The sequence below is a fragment of the Microplitis demolitor genome, chromosome 2, assembly GCF_026212275.2.
Source record: "Microplitis demolitor isolate Queensland-Clemson2020A chromosome 2, iyMicDemo2.1a, whole genome shotgun sequence".
NCBI classification, from domain to species: Eukaryota; Metazoa; Arthropoda; class Insecta; order Hymenoptera; family Braconidae; genus Microplitis; species Microplitis demolitor.
In genome coordinates this window covers 13,947,136-13,968,142 of record NC_068546.1, presented here as the reverse complement: position 1 = coordinate 13,968,142, position 21,007 = coordinate 13,947,136, and the positions used below count along the sequence as shown (strand labels likewise).

General features: G+C 34.9%; 1 protein-coding gene across 1 annotated transcript; it reads right to left on the bottom strand.

The window, feature by feature from the left end:
• Positions 1 to 2,275: 2,275 nt before the first annotated feature.
• Positions 2,276 to 3,112, bottom strand: LOC128667312 (probable serine/threonine-protein kinase clkA; the record flags this gene model as incomplete). Its single annotated transcript, XM_053736920.1, has 1 exon — positions 2,276 to 3,112. A coding segment is annotated over one exon (837 nt), but the record flags the coding sequence as incomplete, so codon positions are not given.
• Positions 3,113 to 21,007: the final 17,895 nt, after the last annotated feature.

The window sequence follows — 21,007 nt, the reverse complement described above, 5'->3', positions numbered from 1 at the left end:
TCATGAGATGTTGAGTCAAATGCCTTGCGGTAGTCAATCCAGGCCATTGACAGGTTGCGCTGATAGCAGATCGCGTCTTGAATGACACAACGATCCACTAACAGATTCTCTTTGCAACCTGACAGGCCTCTTTTACTGCCACGTTGTTCGTATATCTGCTGCCATACAGGGTCTATCTCCTGCAGAATGCGATTATTCAAGATTTTGGTGAAAATCTTATAAACCGCATTCAAACAGGTGATAGGCCTGTAGTTTTTCGGGTCAGACAAGTCTCCTTTCTTTGGGATGAGCACGGTTCGCCCTTCTACAAGCCAGCATGGAATTGGTTCATTACCTCTGATGAACGCTGTAAAAATCCGGGCCAGATGACTATGGGTAGAAGTTAATTTCTTCCACCAAAATAGGTTAATGCCATCTGGACCCGGAGCAGCCCAGTTCTTACCATTGTTCAGAGCTGAACGAACTTCTTCCACGCTGACTTCGGGGCTCTCTTCATCAGCATTGTCGTTGCGATGTTGTCGACAAAATGCTTCGAAGTCGTTGAGAGCTGGAGTGTCACGATTCACGTTCGGTTGATCACCATACAACTCGGACCAGAAAGCTTCTACTTGCTCGATGGATGGGGAATCGCCAGAAACAGATGTCTTAGGTGTCAGAAAGCGTGAAGGACTTAACCGAAACAAAGAGTTATCGGTAAGCCGCTTCAGCTTTTTCTCTAGTGACTTTTTAGCAGTCACTAGAGCCCGCAACCTGTTAAGGGAACCTTCTTTGATATTAAGAAGATTCTCCTTATTCAGTGTGTGATGCTGATAGCGTAGTCCAGCCGCAATGCGGCGGACTTTGGATGTAAATGCTTTACGTGCATTTACATACTCAATCACACACTGAATGCGGGAGACATGTTTCCGGAGATCATCAATCTTTAGTGACAGCTGCCCAATGCGCACTCTCATCTTTGCCTCAGGAGAAGAAATATTTCTCCTCGCTGGAGGTAAGAGTGAGGAAGCAGCATCATAGACAGCTTGATTGATGGTGAGCAAAATAGAGTCTTCCTGAATCCGGGCAGATAGTTCTTGGTTTACCGTGTCAAGTAGCTGTTTTGGGTAGTGTATCTTCTTTGAGATACATACTTGTCGCCTTTCAAAATCATTGTCAGCGTCTTCAGAAGAACGGCGTCTCTCTTGATGTAACTGTGCTGGAAAAGACAGACGATGAGATAATCGTCTGTTCCTTAACAGTGATCTCCGTGTTCGCCGGAGATGAGAGGCATAGTCTCGGAGATGTTGTTGTGACAGATGGCTGTAGTTAGGATGCATATTGCTCCAGAGAGCATGCATCCTCGCCATGTAGCCTCTCCGCTCCGGTTCACTGTTATTATAGCACATCAAGAGATCGGCTCGTAATTCCTCCGTCCACCTAAATGCAGTCCGTTGTTCGCCAAGGTCGTCATCGTTCGGAATCTCGGTACTCCGCCCAGCTAGTGGGTTGCCCTCATCCGAGAAGGGCAGGTTGTGGGGAGCACTTCCTGGTTCAGTATTGTCTTGAACTCAGTATTACTTTACGTTGGGGAGTTAACCCAACGTAAAGTTTGTTGTGCGATTGGTAGGCCAGCAGATGGGAGGCCAGCCTACATTGCCCACGATGCGCCACGGGGTAAATAAGACCCCCGCTGGCCGCACAACATGCACCGCGGGCGGTTATTATTATTATTATTATTATTATTATTATTATTATTATTATTATTATTATTATTATTATTATTATTATTATTATTATTATTATTATTATTATTATTATTATTATTATTATTATTATTATTATTATTATTATTATTATTATTATTATTATTATTATTATTATTATTATTATTATTATTATTATTATTATTATTATTATTATTATTATTATTATTATTATTATTATTATTATTATTATTATTATTATTATTATTATTATTATTATTATTATTATTATTATTATTATTATTATTATTATTATTATTATTATTATTATTATTATTATTATTATTATTATTATTATTATTATTATTATTATTATTATTATTATTATTATTATTATTATTATTATTATTATTATTATTATTATTATTATTATTATTATTATTATTATTATTATTATTATTATTATTATTATTATTATTATTATTATTATTATTATTATTATTATTATTATTATTATTATTATTATTATTATTATTATTATTATTATTATTATTATTATTATTATTATTATTATTATTATTATTATTATTATTATTATTATTATTATTATTATTATTATTATTATTATTATTATTATTATTATTATTATTATTATTATTATTATTATTATTATTATTATTATTATTATTATTATTATTATTATTATTATTATTATTATTATTATTATTATTATTATTATTATTATTATTATTATTATTATTATTATTATTATTATTATTATTATTATTATTATTATTATTATTATTATTATTATTATTATTATTATTATTATTATTATTATTATTATTATTATTATTATTATTATTATTATTATTATTATTATTATTATTATTATTATTATTATTATTATTATTATTATTATTATTATTATTATTATTATTATTATTATTATTATTATTATTATTATTATTATTATTATTATTATTATTATTATTATTATTATTATTATTATTATTATTATTATTATTATTATTATTATTATTATTATTATTATTATTATTATTATTATTATTATTATTATTATTATTATTATTATTATTATTATTATTATTATTATTATTATTATTATTATTATTATTATTATTATTATTATTATTATTATTATTATTATTATTATTATTATTATTATTATTATTATTATTATTATTATTATTATTATTATTATTATTATTATTATTATTATTATTATTATTATTATTATTATTATTATTATTATTATTATTATTATTATTATTATTATTATTATTATTATTATTATTATTATTATTATTATTATTATTATTATTATTATTATTATTATTATTATTATTATTATTATTATTATTATTATTATTATTATTATTATTATTATTATTATTATTATTATTATTATTATTATTATTATTATTATTATTATTATTATTATTATTATTATTATTATTATTATTATTATTATTATTATTATTATTATTATTATTATTATTATTATTATTATTATTATTATTATTATTATTATTATTATTATTATTATTATTATTATTATTATTATTATTATTATTATTATTATTATTATTATTATTATTATTATTATTATTATTATTATTATTATTATTATTATTATTATTATTATTATTATTATTATTATTATTATTATTATTATTATTATTATTATTATTATTATTATTATTATTATTATTATTATTATTATTATTAATATTATTATTATTATTATTTTTTAAGATGACTTTAAATGAAAAATGTACATGAAAATAATAAGCATAGAAAAAATTAACGATAACTGTCCTCAATTTTTTAGAAGTAGCCAAGAGCTAATAGAAAAATTGAATTGCCATAGTAGAACTTGAATATATTTTGAGATGTCACTATAATTCACCCACTCAAAATAGTGATGAGCTACTATCTATTCCGTGTTCCCATAATTTTTCAAAAGTTTAACGAGATTTAGGGCAATCTCATTTTCCTAGAAAAATTATTTATAAAAAATTATTTTTTGGCGTCTAACTATAATTAAGGTTGGCTACTTCAGCTGGTAATTTCAATTACATCACGGTATCTTTTTAATAAATAAAAGTTTCAAAGTGCTTGTTCAGACTTAACATAATTTTTATGAATCTTTCAATACAACGTTAGAGTATGAAGATGATGATAATAGTAGTGATAACAATGATGATGATAATGATGATGATGATTACCACAGCATTCATGATAGTACAGATCAGTCAGAAGAAAGTGGAACAGAGAGTGAAGACGATATTGAGGAAAATATAAATAATATGAATTCACCAATTTATGACGGTGCACCAATTTCTTTTGGTGAAAGTATGTTATCAGTTTTAATGTTGCTATCGATGTACATAATTTAGATAAAGTCCGTTACTTGATAGAGGTTGATAATGAACAAGATTTACTTTTTGCAATAGAATCAGTTAATTTTATTGAATTTCATTAGAAAATAATTCTGGTGATTTTGTCAAACTACACAGAAAAAATAATAGTGAGCAAATACAGAAACTAACCCACAGCATACATATGTAGATTATTTTTTCTGTGTAGTTTGATGGAATCACTAGAATAATTTTTTGTAGCCTGGAATTAATTGAAGTTTAATTGCTCTGTCACGATTGGAGATCGTGATGGGCGTAGGTACGATATTCGTATAAAGTATAGTGAATAAAAAGGTACTTACATTGATCAAGGACCGATCCTATGACCTGGGCTCACGTGACCAAATGCTCAGTTTATTCTATTTTATATTCAATTCGCGCCCACACAATATTGTTGAAGACAATATTGATAAAACCCAAAACGATTTCCAATTTATTATGTGACTGATCTAATTTCACAATCAAACGTCGAGCGGTAAACGTAAGATTGTGTACCCCCTACTGTGAACTATCGGTCTGAGCGGCTAGACAGGTAGTAAAATAAGGGATAAAGGAAGGTGGGTTGCCGAAAAGCCTCGTGAAGCTATTATCTCGTTGTTAAAGTAAAATTGTCTGATAAATAATGTTTTTCAAATGTTTTATGTTAACGAGTATTTATTTATTAAATGACTCAATATTCTCAAAATACAAAAGGGGTTAAAAATGGCAATATTAAGAATAGTAAATATAAAAGCAAATGTTTCATGCATATGGGTTACAATTATTTCAGAGTATATAAAAATAAAAATACCAAACAATGGTTACAATATTCAAAAACTTACCCTAAACAGGTTTTGGTGAGGTGTCAAGACTGTCAGCAGTTACACAGGACACTTATTCACGACGCGTTCTCGCGGTCAATTAATGTGATTTTGAGTTTATCGAATTATTTATTTATTTAGTCTACCTTGTTGTATAAGCTTCAATGATTATGCGTTTTTAAATCTCTGTAGGTTAAATTAAAATGAAGGTCTTCGCGCTTTTCGCGGTAAAATAATTTCAATGTATTCAAATTCTTCGCGTCTTCGCGGTAATATAAATTTATAAAATCTTCGCGTATTTTTCGCGGAAAAAATATTTCTAAATATTATTCAAATTCTTCGCCTTTTCGCGGTAAAATATTCTTTAAAATCTTCGCATTTATCGCGGTAAAATATTCTTTGATTCTTCACGTTTCTCGTGGTATATTTCAATATAAAAATAATAAAATGAATGAAATTAAATGGATTATAATAAGATGAAGATAATCAATGCTGTACCGGTGCTAAACGGTTGATATTAGTTCACGACTTACAACGATCAAGGACCAATCGTACGATCTGGGCTCACGTGATCGGATGCTATACGCTAATATCGCGTTGATTATGCTTCTGAAGCTAGTAGAAAATAATATACCGATTATACGAGTGCTTACGACGATCAAGGACCGATCCAATGATCTGGGCTCACGTGACCGAATGCTCAATCGGGATATCAATCCTCTAGCCACGAACACCGTCAAGTGTCCAGAGTTCGGTGAGGTTCAGAGTTTGATTCCCAAAAGAACTGATGAGCTAAAGTCCATGGTCTTTTTATATGATCCTCGCATATGAAAAGTGGTGGTAACCAGTTTCCCATACGAGAGGACTCGGACTCGCCCGAAAGTTCTAGGCCCATGCACACGTGTGATCCCTGGGAAACAGATTTTGACTATTAAAGTAGGCTGATGACCTGGCGCCACTCTGTCACTGAGCATGCTCGTGTAGGAAACCATAAATTGGGAGGTTTCCATTAGCTTTCTCTAATTTCCAAGAATCACATGCAGGTGCGCATGAGTTGGGTGGTCTATAGGTTTAAGATGAAAAATCAAAGAAGACTACCGCTTCTATGCTTAGATTAGTTAAATGGGAACGGATACATAAATTTTAAAAGTACGTTAAATAAAAATGATGAAATTTTCAGAAAGAGAAATATATAATACGCGTGGTCCATTAGTACAATACGACTTAATTGTAAAGCGTTGACAACGCTCAGGTAGGTATATTTGTCCGGTACGACTTCTGGCGTCAGTAAGTTGGTGTTATACATAAAAAGCTTTACGTACAGGAGGTTTTAGTGTGTACTTATTTTGGAAGAGAGAGAAAAAAAAAATTAAAAATTTTTGAATGTAGCAGCCGTGACAGCTCTAAGAGATGAAATACTCAAATTATACCTAATGGTTTACTTTTAATTTTACAACAAAACTTACAATCACTTCTGTGTTATATCATTTTCAAAAAACAACTCTGATGGTGATAGCTTCTGTAAATTAAATATTTTCTTAACGTTCATTAGATACTCATATTAACAAGGAATGTGAAAATTTCTCCATACAGTAAATGCTAGATATATATTTACCAAGGTCATTTTTTTTGTTTCTTTAAATGACTTATCGAGATGATAACACACAACTACGTAACTTTACAAAGAGTTTACAACAAATGATTCTGAAAGTCAATCGAATAGTACGTAGTGCGATTCATATATAAATACTTTAAAACAGTAAAGTCTGTCTTTCATTGTATTTAGCTGAAGTTCGTATGAGTATTCATGAAATTTCGTTTAATAAAATACATAATTTTTGCTACAACACTGTATAAAATAGAGTGTATATTGATAGCTCATACGAAAAAAAAAAATATGGTGAATATTGTAAAAATAAAAGTTTTATAAACGTGATAGAATATTTTGCATTTATATATTTATATTCTAAGATAATTGAACTACTGAAAGAGTGGTGAATATGATAATGTCAAATAGAGAATAAAAAACAAATAATTCTTGTGAAAAGTCAATCTGATAAAGCTAAAAAAAAATTTTAAACTAGCTCCAATCACTCATTTTTGAATTATTTTTTAACAAAAGCATGATAATAATATCAATACCTAAGCTTTGTAAATTTTTTTTGATGAAAGTCGAAAAATTTTCATATTTAGTTTCATTCATGCTTTTTTGAAGCGATTTCTAAACGAGTGCGAAAATATAATAAGAACCAACTGAAGTTCCCAAATAATTCTAATATGAGTCAGATTGTGTTCATAATAAGTTCTAATCATTGTGCTTGAAACGTTTTTGGACAAGTGAAAACTGAATATGAAAACGTTAGCTTTCCAAATTGTAAATAGTTCTTAAGTCTATAACGTTCTCCTCTATTTTACACGCCCCACGTCGGAGTGTGGTCAGTGCTCAATGGCCGTTATGGCTCTCCGTTGGTGTCAAATAAACTGAAAATAAAATAGTAACAACCAAAAGTCCCACCTGGAGATATCCCGAATCTCCCTGGACACACAGCTCTGCTCAGGCTGGGTTAGATATCCTAGTTGGGCGCCAGTTCGTGTGCCCCACGAACAAATTAAAAAATACAACAGAGAAAATGCAAATGAAAATAACAATAAATGACAGGGTAGCAGTTTCAGATTTTAGGAAAAGGAAACTAAGAAAAAGATAGCAGTACTTTAAATACATAAATCTAAATAACTACCGAGTTGATGACCATTTGTTCCAAATATATTTTAAATTATAAATTAAGTAATGGTATCGCATAACCAAATAAACCATATCAAAGATAAAATAATAATAGTTCACTTACAAAAATAACATGGTATGCGTATATAAATTAAGAAAATGATAATACTTAATAAGCAATAAATATATTATCCACAAAATCGTTTATCGCATGTAAATAATACTATCACTCGCCTGTGATATTCAAAAACTAATAATATAATCTTAAGATAATCTTTAAATATTTTAAGTAAATATTTCGTACAATTAGACCACTGGTGAATGCTATACACTATTCACAAAATAATAATACTTAAAATTAGTAATAATTACGTAAAATAATATCTAGAAACTCTTGTATCACTAATACGTGATAATAAAAAATAATAACGCAGAAAGTAATATTTATAGCAGTAATAATTTACGTAGATACTAAGTGATAATGGGAAAGTAACCAAATATTTATTACAATCAATATTTGGTAATGATAAAATAACACTGAATATTTTTACCGATTGTATTAGTATTTACTGGGCACAATAGTCACGCATTCCATCATATGCTTATGACAAATTATTAATACTCAGAATTCACTATCTCTCTTACTCTTATGCTATAGACAAATGATCACCAACTTGGGAACCAAATTACACGCCAATGTATTAGCCAAAAAATACTTTTTTTTTTTTTTTTTCCTAGAAAGAACAGTGAGGGAAAAATGCTATTAAACACCATAGAAGACTTTACTCATACAGAAAGCATAAACTGCCCTCTGTATGGGTACTGTCCTCCGTGTGCCGGTCTCCTCCCCCAAAGATGTATTACTTACCATGACAGTAAGTAATGACTGTATCTTTGGGGGCCCTACCGGCTGAAGACCTCACTCTCTTTCTCTCCCATACCTAGTACTGCGGAACCGCGTGAGCATTACTTCACAGTACTAGGCGCCCCTGCTGCTTTCGCAGCTACCCCTCCGTTTCTTCTTTCCTCTTTTTCTCCATTAGGACCTCTTTTACAAACACTGTCAATGTTCTGTAGTTGTCTGCCGTCGCCAACATCCAAGGTATCACCAGGTCAGCGACATTTGGCACTTCTTTCTCGTTCTGAAAACGCAGCCGTATTTCAGACCAACGCTGACAGAAAAAGAAAGTGTGCTCGGCAGAATCGACAACGTTCGGACAGTATTGGCAATAAGGATCGGTTCGGATCCCCATGCGATACAAATACTCATTAAACTGTCCATGACCGGACAGAAACTGGGTGAGGTAGTAATCTACCTCCCCCCCTTTTCTTGTTATCCAATCACGGACTCGTTTAATGAGCCTGAATGATCAACGTCCCGTTTCCGCAGATTCCCATCGCTCTTGCCAGAGTTTCAGGGTCTCCTCGCGTTCTCGAGCCTTTACACTCTCCATCGGTTCTTCCCCAGCCCTACGGGCATCCCAGATGCGCTTCCTCTCGAAACCCAAAAGGTCGATTGGAATCACACCCGCGATGACCACAACGGCTGCTTCCGAAACCGTACGGTAAGCGCAAGCTACCCTCAGCGCGCCTCTTCGTTGCACGGATGCCAGCTGTCGACGATAACTTTCTACTTTGAGTGACTCAAACCAGATTTCTGCTCCGTAGAGCATTATCGAGTGTGAGACGCTCATGAGAACTCGTCTACGGCTGCTTCTCGGTCCTCCGACGTTAGGCATCAACCGAGAAAGGCTTGCTACCAACGTCGTCGCTTTTTTAGCTGCACCGACAATCTGATCGCGAAACGTAAGTTTCGTATCGATTGTCACCCCAAGGTATTTCAGAGAACTCCCACTCTCGACGTGTTGATCCACGACGAGAGCCCGGAAAGGACTCGGAAACCACCTCTGGGCTGTGAGCACTATAATTTCCGTTTTCGCCTTAGCTAATGTCATACCATGGTCACTTAGCCAAGTGTCCACTTCGGTCGCGACCAGGCTTGCTAATCTTTGTGCACTCCCGTAAGAGCGCGCAAGCATTAGCGCCGCCACGTCGTCAGCAAACCCCTCCAGTATCACCTCGCTCGGTAGATCTAGACGTAGAAGAGCGTCATAAAGGATGATCCAGAGCTCTGGTCCTAAAACCGAACCCTGAGCCACTCCTCCAGTCAGCTTCTTCATCATCTCGCCAAAAGTAGTCTCATAGATCAAGAAACGATTACGTAAGTAATCATCTATGATCCGAATGAGATACTCGGTCAGACCTAATTTCCGAAGTGCCTTCATTATATCTGGCCATCGTGCCGAATTAAAAGCATTTTTGACATCGAAAGTCATCATAATGCAGACTGGACGGGACCGATGGTTTCCCGTCCAAGCTCTTTTGGCAAATGAAAGCGCTTCAGAAATAGCACTGATTGTGCAGTGACCAAGCTGAAAACCATGTTGGTTTTCCGCTAAGCCACCGGCATTCGCAAATTCGATTCTCAATCGATTTCGAATTAACGACTCGAAAATTTTTCCTGCAACGTCCAGCATGCAAAGTGGCCTGTAGGACGAAGAAGTGTAGGGCGGACCCTTTCCTTTGTCTAACAGGACTAACCTTTACAGCCTCCATCGCGCAGGAAAAACTCCAACCGAAATACACGAGTTGTAAGTGCTCAGTAGCAGTTCTTCATGCTGGGGGACAAGAGCCTTATAGACCTCAACGGGGATACCGTCGGGGCCCGGGGCCTTGCCTCCCTTGAGACCTTTTACAACCCGGCGTAGTTCAGCTGCCGAGAAAAGCGGGCACTCGTCATCGGGTATAGTCCAAACAGGACTGTCCCGATCTTCACGCTCCGGAAACAGGACATTGATTATCTCCTGCATCGCATCAGGTTCCATAGGAGATACTGTACTGCGATCCATGAATTTTCGAGTAACAATCTGGTAGCCAAGGCCCCATAGATCATTATCTACTTCTTCACAGACCGCCTTCCAACATCTCCCCTTGCTCTCCTTGATCGCCGTGACCAGTCGCTTCTTCGCCGCCTTATACTCTTCGTTCTTCTGCTGCCCAGTATCGCGCTTTCGCGCCCTGAGTGCTTGCCTCCGAAGACGCAAACACTCAGTCCTGAGCAGCGCAATCTCATCAGTCCACCAGTAAGCTGGCTTCCTGCGTGAGCTTGCGGAACGTCGAGGCATAGCAGCGTCGCAGCCTGAGACGAGAGCCTTCATCGTACGGTCAACAATCATCTCCACATCTTCGCGCGTCTCAGCAGGCAGAGGATGAAAAGCCTCGACGCTGTCAGAGACCGCTTTTTGTAAAGCACCCTCATCCAGCCCCGAAACCTTCCAACCCACCCGCTTCATTGAACGCTGGTACACTGTCGCAGGGTTTCCCCGTAGATCGTGCACCGTATACGAGATGTATTGGTGATCACTGGCCGTAAACTCCTCAAGAACGGCCCAGTCCGAGATCACAGCAGCTATCCGTTGAGTAGCAAACGTAAGATCTACAATAGACCCACGTGTACCAACTCTCCGGAAAGTTGCCGTGTTTCCCTTGTTCATAATAACAAGATCAAAACTTGCCATCATGTCCAAGAGCTCAGACCCACGTGTGTCAGTCCATTCCATCCCCCAACCGGTGGATTTCACATTGAAATCCCCACCTACTACGACTTCTCCCTCAAGATTGCGAATGACTCTTTCGAGTTCATTCACTCTCCCTCGAAAGGCCGCAATAGGCTCATTGGGTGTGAAATAGCATGACACGAAGGTAATCGCTGGCGTAACTACCCATACAATCCCATCCCTGGATCCACTATCTTTTACGGATACAGACCCCAGATCCGGAATCCAAACTGCCGTTGTGCCCGATGGGTCACAGAACCAATTTGGCCCGGACGCTGAATAGTATTGTTCTGAAACCAGAACAATATCCATTCTGCAGTCTGTTCGCCGTGCCAGAAGTAGATTGAGCGATGTTCTGCATCGTTGTAGATTCACCTGCAGTACCTTAGCCATTTTTGTGGGAAGTGCACCACCTTGAACCGATCACGTGATCCACAGGTCGCCCGTCCCCTACCGCAACACAGAGGTGGCAGCTAGGTGGGTTGGTACACGTCTTGGCCTGATGGTCCGCCTGGCCACAACACCAGCAAAGACTCGACCGATCCTCTTTCGCCTTACACGAACTGGTCGAATGACCAAGATCGTGACAGCGAAAGCATCGATCAAGCCGTTCCCAGCGGCAGATACGGCAGACCAACCAGCCCACTTTGACCTTTCCCAAGGTCTCTAAAGCAGTGGCGACCTCGCATCTTGCCTCAATGAAGGCACGGACAGCTCCCCATTTACTGGGTTTAGTTAAATTAACTTTGAGCTCGTCCGCACCTACATTGGTGCTCCGACGCAAAGCCTCCACCACCTCCTCAACCGTCGTTGCCGCGTCCAGCCCGCCAATAACCAACGTAGTGGTCGGAACAAGATGGCGCACAGCAACGACTCCACCAGACGCCTCGGTAATCTTCTTATCGAGAGCAGAGCGATCCTCAACAGATCCCTCGAACCCGATAAGAAGACCGCCTTGCCTGGCTGTCCTTATCGATCTTACACCAGTAGCAAGATCCTCCGGGGAAAGTTTTGATCGCAGTGCCCTCAAAACCTCCCCAGACGATCTTGACTCACCTGGTGTGATCAAAACGGCCTCCGCGCGTTGTCGTGTCCTCCGCCGCTTGGTCTCCTTGGATGCTGTGGTCCGTTGAGTCGCTGGTCCTGTTGGTCCTGGTCCCGCCGGTCCACTGTCCTTGGCTGCCTTTTCCTTCTTTAGTTTTTTCCTTTTCTTCTTCCTTCCCTCTACAACGGTGAAAGGGGCACCGGTGGTCATTTGATCTCCCTTCGCCGTCTCTTTCCTCTTCTTTTTCTCCCGTCCTGCCTCCTCAGGAGACGATAACGGGCGCTTCCCTATCGAGGCCTCATTTCCAAGTGCCGTTATTTCCGAGTAGGAACGACTGACCAACTCTTCAGGCCCTTTAGGTGGGCTGGACGGCTCGTCGTCTTTCCTCGGGGGTACTTTTCTTTTCTTTTTTGGAGTTTTCTTCTGGGCTGCCTCCTTCTGAAGTTGCTGTTGTCGCTGCAGCTCTTCAGGCAGGCGCCGACGCTCCTCCACCTCCACAATCGCGAGTTTCCTTTGCGCATCTTTCCATGTTTTACGGTGTGTCAAGAGCTGCGTTAAAATCAACGCTGCCTCTTTAACACCCACAGTCGCTTCGGACGCCACTGTCCTCTTCTTCGCAATGGTCCGGATGGTCTCCTTTAGGATCTCCTGCAAGTCTTGGAGACCAGAGTCCTCCCTGGAGATCGCCGCATCCCTTGTCGCGAGACTTTCTGACAAAAGCAAGCCAGGATCATTGGTCTTGCCTTCACTTGGCGGGTCGACGTTTCTTCCCTTGGCCAAGTGGTCTACCAAGGGCGTCGAGCAGTCGCTTGATGACGACCGCGCAGGTGCTGCTTTGCCACCTGACGCTGCCGTGGCTGGGGTATCCCTCCCCTGCTCCGTAAACGAGATTTTTTTATGCAAGTTATCCATAATTGAAAAAAATCGTAACACCTTAATCATCACGCTCGTCATTCATTTTAAGGAGTATAGCTTCTCCTGAGTGGTCCGCGGTGAGTCTTTTCAGGTCACGTCCCAGTTGTTACACCGGTAGCAACCCTCTATAGAGCTCACTAACCCAAACTTTCCTCCACGCGAAAAATCATCAAAGATGATATCGTCTAGGAGTATTCATAAGGGCCATTCCCCTATCCGCCACCCGGGGACGCGCTCGGTTGGTCTCAAGCCCTGACGATGACATGAGATGGTAGACTTCTTCATCTTCCAGGGTAATGATGTTGCCATCATTATTCCTGAAAGACTGAAGAGAGTCACCCTCATCATCACCGACAACTTCCGAGAGCCAAAAAATACTTACAGTTTACGTATTATTCAACTCCCTTGGTTGCACGCTAATACGGTAAATGTATTTTCCTTTATGCGGTTTACCAAAATACTCAAATAATGCCAATGGTTTTCTATTATCTACTCAAATACCAAATGGCGACAAATTTATCATTATCTTAATGTAACAGAGCACACACGCTACTCTTACAGAGACTTTCCCACGTCTGACCATGACAGTACGTGAATCTCATGCCGGCACCTAGGCCGACGCCATTTTGTCGTATATCTCACTTTGACCAACGGAGATATACAACTGTCGCATGTTATTTCTTTAGTTGCCTCGTTCATAATTACTTATTAATATGATTTAAAGATAAATCAATCAATGATTTATTCACTAAACTAGTAGATTTATTTATAATAAATAAATTTACTGATGCCAACTATTGCGTTGACGCGCATGCGCCAACCAATCAAAATAATCATAAGCACATAATTGTAATGCGCGACTATTTCTCCCAACGTTATAAAAATCCCAATATATGCTCAAATTAATCAGTTAAATCTCCTGATTCGAATACAATATATACCTAACAAATCAATAAAGTATTATTAACGCCATAATTAAAACAAAATCTCATAAATAAACAAAATAATCATATTAACGAACTATCGGATAAGACGTGTGAGCAGAGCTGCCCTCTGTTGCTCACCGACCTGATGCGAGACTGCCACGATATTTCAATTACGTGACAAGTCAAAACTCAAGTCTTACAGAGTTCTGATAATAGTCAGAAAATGTTCACACTTAATTTCAATCACTTATTTTTAGAACTATTTATGAACAAGTTGCAAATTAATATGAAAATTCTCATATCTGGATGGTGGCGTCTGAAGGTTCACCTAATGCTTACAAGTCCAATGATATTGATACTTGTAAATTTTTACTACTTAAAATTGGTTATTTGTCAGTTTTCAGTCAGTAATCTATCGGTCATCTCGGTAGAAAATTTATAAAAAGGCTATAAAAAATCTATAGAAAATTAACAGAAATGTATAGAAATTCTAAGTATTCCGATGAAACTAGACTGAAATTCTGAAATTTTCGGAACACTTTTGGATAGTTTCGACTACTTTCGAATATCACCAGATATCCGACTAGAAGTTTAAGTTAGGCAGTGATAAGGCCCGAATAAAGCATGACAAATTTCAGACTTGCGTCGGATGCGGCAGCCAAAGTAGGTCGAGATATCCCGAATATAACGCAGTTGCGAGGCCCTGCCTGATTTGGCTTCCTTCTTAGGCAGTGGATTAGAAACCATACTTGCTGGTGGTAGCATAAACCGAAATCAACAATACAGTAAGTTACGGTATGCGAGAATACTTATTAATTTATCTCTTGGATTTTCAAGAAAATAAGAAATGTTTAAAAAAAGACCGTCGTTGTGTCACGTTTCGATCTATAGAATTGCGAATAATTTTTTAACCTTTTTTAAACAATTGTCTTTGCACGGGTAACATGATTTTTCTTTATTTTGTTTTTTATTGGAGTTCTGATTACAGTCAGGAAATATGCATAATTAGATCACCAAGCTCTTTTTCTGAACATTTTCTGAGCAAGTAGAAGATCATACAAAACCCATAATTTCCTGAAAAGTTCTTATACGAGTCGAAAATGTTCATGATAGGTTCCAAGAACTTTTCTTCTAAATATGCTTTGAACATTTTCTGAACGATTAGAAGATCATACAAAATCCACAGTTTTCTACAAAGTTCTTACAAGGGTCAAAAAAAGTTCATAATTGGTTCCAAGAAGTTTTTTCTGAACTTGTTCTGAACATTTTCTGAACAAGTAGTAAGATAATACAAAACCAAGAATTTTCCACTAAGTTGTTATAAGAGTCAAAAATCTTCATAATTGGTACCAAGAAGTTTTTTCTGAACTTGTTCTGAATATTCTCTGAACAAGTAGTAAGATCCTACAAAAACAAGAATTTTCCACAAAGTTCTAACAAAGGTCAAAAAATGTTCATAATTCGTTCCAAGAAGTTTTTTTCTGAATTTGTTCTAAACATTTTCTGAACAAGTAGTAAGATCCTACAAAAACAAGAATTTTCCACAAAGTTCTAACAAAGGTCAAAAAATGTTCATAATTCGTTCCAAGAAGTTTTTTTCTGAATTTGTTCTAAACATTTTCTGAACAAGTAGTAAGATCCTACGAAAATAAGAATTTTCCACAAAGTTGTTATAAGAGTAAAAAAATGTTCATAATTGGTTCCAAAAAGTTTTTTCTGAACTTGCTCTGAACATTCTCTGAACAAGTAGTAAGATAATACAAAACCAAGATTTTTTCACAAAGTTCTTATAAGAGTAAAAAAATGTTCATAATTAGTTCAAAAAACTTTTTCTGAACATTTTCTAGCAAGTAGTAAGATACTACAAAACCAAGAATTTTCCACAAAGTTGTTATAGGAGTCAGAAAATGTTCATAATTGGTTCCAAAAAATTTTTCTCTGAACTTGCTTTGAACATTTTCTGAACAAGTAGTAAGATCATACGAAACCCACAAATTTATGAAAAGTTCATACAAGAGTCCAAAAACGTTCATAATTGGTTCCAAGAAGTTTTTTTCTAAACGTTTTCTGAACAAGCAGTAAGATAAAACAAAACCAAAAATTTTCCACAAAGTTCTTATAAGATTCCAAAAACATTTATGATTGGCTCTGAGAAGTTTTGTTTGAACAAGTAGTAAGATAATACAAAACCAAGAATTTTTCACAAAGTTCTTATAAGGGTCCAAAAATGTTCATAATTGGTTAAAAAAACTGTTTTTCTGAACATTTTCTGAACAAGTACAAGATCATACGAAACCCACAATTTCCTGAAAAGTTCTTATAAGAGTTCAAAAATGTTTATAAATGGTTCCAAGAACTTTTTTCCTGAACATTTTCTGAACAAGCAGTAAGATCATACAAAAACAAGAACTTTTCACAAAGTTCTTATAAGGGTCAAAAAATGTTCATAATTGGTTCGAAAAACTTTTTTTCTGAACATGTTCTAAACATTTTCTAAACAAGTAGTAAGATAATACAAAACCAAGAATTTTCCACAATGTTCTTATAAGGGTCAAAAAATGTTCATAATTGGTTCGAAAAACTTTTTTTCTGAACATGTTCTAAACATTTTCTAAACAAGTAGTAAGATAATACAAAACCAAGAATTTTCCACAATGTTCTTATAAGGGTCAAAAAATGTTCATAATTGGTTCGAAAAACTTTTTCTCTGAACATTTCCTGAACAAGTAGAAGATCATACGAAACCCACAATTTTCTGAAAAGTTCTTACAAGAGTCCAAAAATGTTCATAATTGGTCCGAAAAGCTTTTATAATATCAGTGGATAATCAAAATCATTTTTTATCTCCAGGGCTTATGGAATTGTTATTTGAAAGTGATCCGAATGAAAATTCAATTACTACAAGTGATTTAGATGTGTACCATAAAATCATGGTTTCAACGAATACTCACAGGAATAATTACGAATCTGAAAGAAGTCTTTATGTTGAGAGGACTGCTAAATATACTAGATATATTGCTAACTTTGTTCAATCACCTCTAAAAAGAGGTGAAGGGCTACCTGACTTTATGACCGTTTCAAAAAAACGAAAATATGTGGATTATGTTTATTGGGATGATCCTAATGAGCTCGTAGATCGCCTTTGCCTGTTAATAGCATCTCAAGCAGCTGGCAACTCCAGTCATTCTAATGAAATAATTTGAATCATTGAAGAGCTATGTGAAGCTAAAATTATTTAGTAAAAGATACATTGCCAATAATTCATCATTTATAAAATAACATTCGAGAAGAGAGGATCATCAAAATGAGTATCGATATATTTGGACGTCTATCTACCCAATCGAATCAGACACAATTTAAAGGCTGTAGCAGTAGTTTTGGACCACCTGGAAACGGTTTCAAGTTGACAGATGATGGACAGTTTGACTTAGACGGAAAAAGTTTATGTAATGTTGCTGAACCTAAAAGTGAAAGTGATGCAGTCACATATAATTCTATAAAAATTGCAATCAAACAAGAGATAGACAATGTTGCGTAATTAAAACTATATTTGAATTCAAATATAGTTTCACTTCCGGCAAAAAGAGGCAGCACCTACTGGGGCCTCGCCTACAAATTTGAACTTTATCATGCGCAGCTCGGCGCATGCGCATCTACTCCTTCCTGCCTCGTGTCGAGAAGACGGCCGCCATTATCTTTCGCTATATACATCCAAGTGATAACACGTGTTATTGTAAATCGTATCATTTTGCGCTTATCCTGAGTAATTGAATAAAAATTATAATTGATATTCATCTAGTAATCAATAAGCTCATCAAAAATATAATTATTTTTGTAATTATGGGCACCAGAGCTTATAAAATAATTATCCAAAAAACACCAGAATTCAAGTGATCATCGACCACGTTCCTGAAGATGGTATCCCGACGGAAATCAGTACAGGTGGTTATTTATTAAATAAATAATTATATCAAGTGTTCATAAATATAAAAGACTCTATTTAATAATTAATTAATTATCAACATGCTCAATATTTTAATAACTTTAAAAGTTAATTCTCGCTCAGTAGCCTCTGCAATCATGCTACCACGTGTTCAGAAAATAAATTCAATGCAGTGTAATTTATTATAAACTCATTAAAATCAATTAAATTAAGTTATCATACATAATTATAATTCATTAAACTCAAATATTTATGCATTGTACTATTAAAAAATAGTAATTCAAGTGTTCAATAATTAACTTCGCTCAGTAACCTCTGAATTCATGTTACTTATTCTCATGACGTTTTTGCGATCAACTCAGTGTTCAAATATATTCAAATAAATTATTTCAATTATTTACTCGAGCTGACGTTTAATTTGAATTCAATTAATTACATATTCATGAGCTCAGACAATTTAAAAGTATTCATAAATGAGATCAACGATTTAATTTTGTAAACCAGTGATATTATGTGCTGTAACAAATAAAAATATTGTTATATTTTATAATATGCGTATTTTTCCAACATCCCAACCACCAACCAGTCCTGGTATGTATTTATTTAATTATTACTACAACAGACAATGTGAAGACAATGAGTGACTGCAATAAATATCGTATAACTGATCTTGAAGATAAAGTAACGGTTGAAATAGTTAAGCGAGAAAATAAAATGTCGAGTAAAGATCCAGAGCTCATTATCGAATTGACAACCAAAGTGAGTGCATAAGAAGAGAGTCTTAGTGAACTAATTCTATATAGCCAAACGCTATCGAATCGTGTAACAACGCTTGTGAGATCTGTAGTATGGAATAGTCAAATATTAGCTGATATTGAGCGTAGAGTATTTAAACTTGAAAAAAATGAAAAATAAAAAGAAATTAATAGCCCAAGAGATCCACAAACAAGCTCGAAAAAATCATCCTTGTCGGCATGTTGTCATTCGTGGACTTGATGAGACTTGGCAAGCTGATTTGGTTGAGATGATACCATACTCTACAACTAATAGTTGATATAAATATTTACTTACAATTATAGATATTTTTTCAAAGTAGGCTTGGGCAGTTCCAATCAAAAGTAAAAATGGCAGTGACGTCAGAAATGCTATGAAGTTAGTGTTACAGGAAAGGCGGAAACCTAAAAATCTTCATGTTGATCAAGGCAAAGAATTTTATAATAAAGAGTTCAAAGATCTCATGAAACATTATGGGATTCATATGTACTCAACATTTAGTAATTTGAAGGCCTTCATATGTGAACGTTTCAATCGAACACTTAAAAATAAAATGTGGCGCGAGTTTACAGCACGTGGAAATTACAATTGGATCGATATACTTGAAGACTTTATCGATAATTATAACCACACGGAACATCGAACCATAAAAATGAAACCTGCCAATGTAACTGTTGGTAATAAAAAACGCATGCTTCAGACAATTTACAAACCTCTTCAAAAAGAACAGATGCGAAAACAAAATAAATTCAAAATTGGCGATAAAGTTCGAATAAGCAAGTATAAACATGTTTTTGAAAAGGGCTACACACCAAACTGAACGACTGAAATTTTCACAATTAAAACAATATAAAAAACGAATCCAAAAACTTACAAGCTGATTAATTATCAGGATTAACCGATAGAAGGAGGATTTTATGCAGAAGAACTCCGTAAAGTCAAGTATTCAGATGTATATTTTGAGACAATGTTAATTGTCTTCGTCGTCCTCAGCCTTGGGGTTTCCATTTTTCCCCGTCTTGTTGCCGTCTGAAACTACACAAGTCAAAACTTTTCAGTAATAATTTTAAAAAAATTTCTTACCAGTATTAAAAATTTTATTTTTACATTCATCATTCCATGACATTTCATCATTCATTCACCCGCATCTAATTTTATAAATACTTAGTTACTTCTCTTATTTATTGTAAATTATTTGTTCTATAAATCAATTGTCATTGTAATATTGTGTGTCGATACGTTCTGTAAGAATTTTGTGTACTTTGACCTCGAGATTATATTAATTACACGTTCTGTAACACTAGACGCTAACATTCATTTCCTTATAGTTTACTTGCTTAAAACAATACAAAATAAATACTTAAAATAAAATTGTAAAGCAAAACTTTTGATCGGATATCTTTTAAGTGTAGGAAATAAATCTATAACGTTATTTGTAACACAAAAGATTATTGTATTCGTTTCCGGCTGAACATAAAATATCTTTTGCTTGACAAAAATTATCTTCAAAAATAAACTAAGTACTTAATAATTTCTAAATAAAATCTTTGCCGTAGTAAATAATAATTTATTAGTCATCAAGAATTTTAATAACTAAAATTAATTATTAACTTATCATATTTAATAAATATATAAATCGTTACAGCTTTGAAATAAAATTTAATTGTGACATTTCTTGATAAAATAAATCTATTGATAATCCGATAAGAATTTTTATCAGCTTGATCTAATTAAAAATATTTATAATAAAATTTTGATAAATTATTATTTTTGCAAAGAATATATTTTTTAATAAGATCAAGTAAGATAATTTTCCCGCAAAAATGATGCAGAGAACGCCGACTTCTTGAACCCTTCCTTCAGTCAACCTGGGTAATAATCTTGAGAATCTTCTACAGTTTCCAAATACATCAGGCGCATCGATACGGAGCACTAGCGCAATAGATGAGCTCGCTGCTTTCATACAGACTCATGACGTACATAACAGTACGTTACGCACCCAAAGTCAACTAATTAATAATAATAATAATAATAATATTTCTACTACTAGTGTGAACGGTAACACTAGTACTCACTCTCATAACATTAGTGGTGTAGTTCCAATAACTGAGCCGTCACAAACTACCACTTCTGTCACCG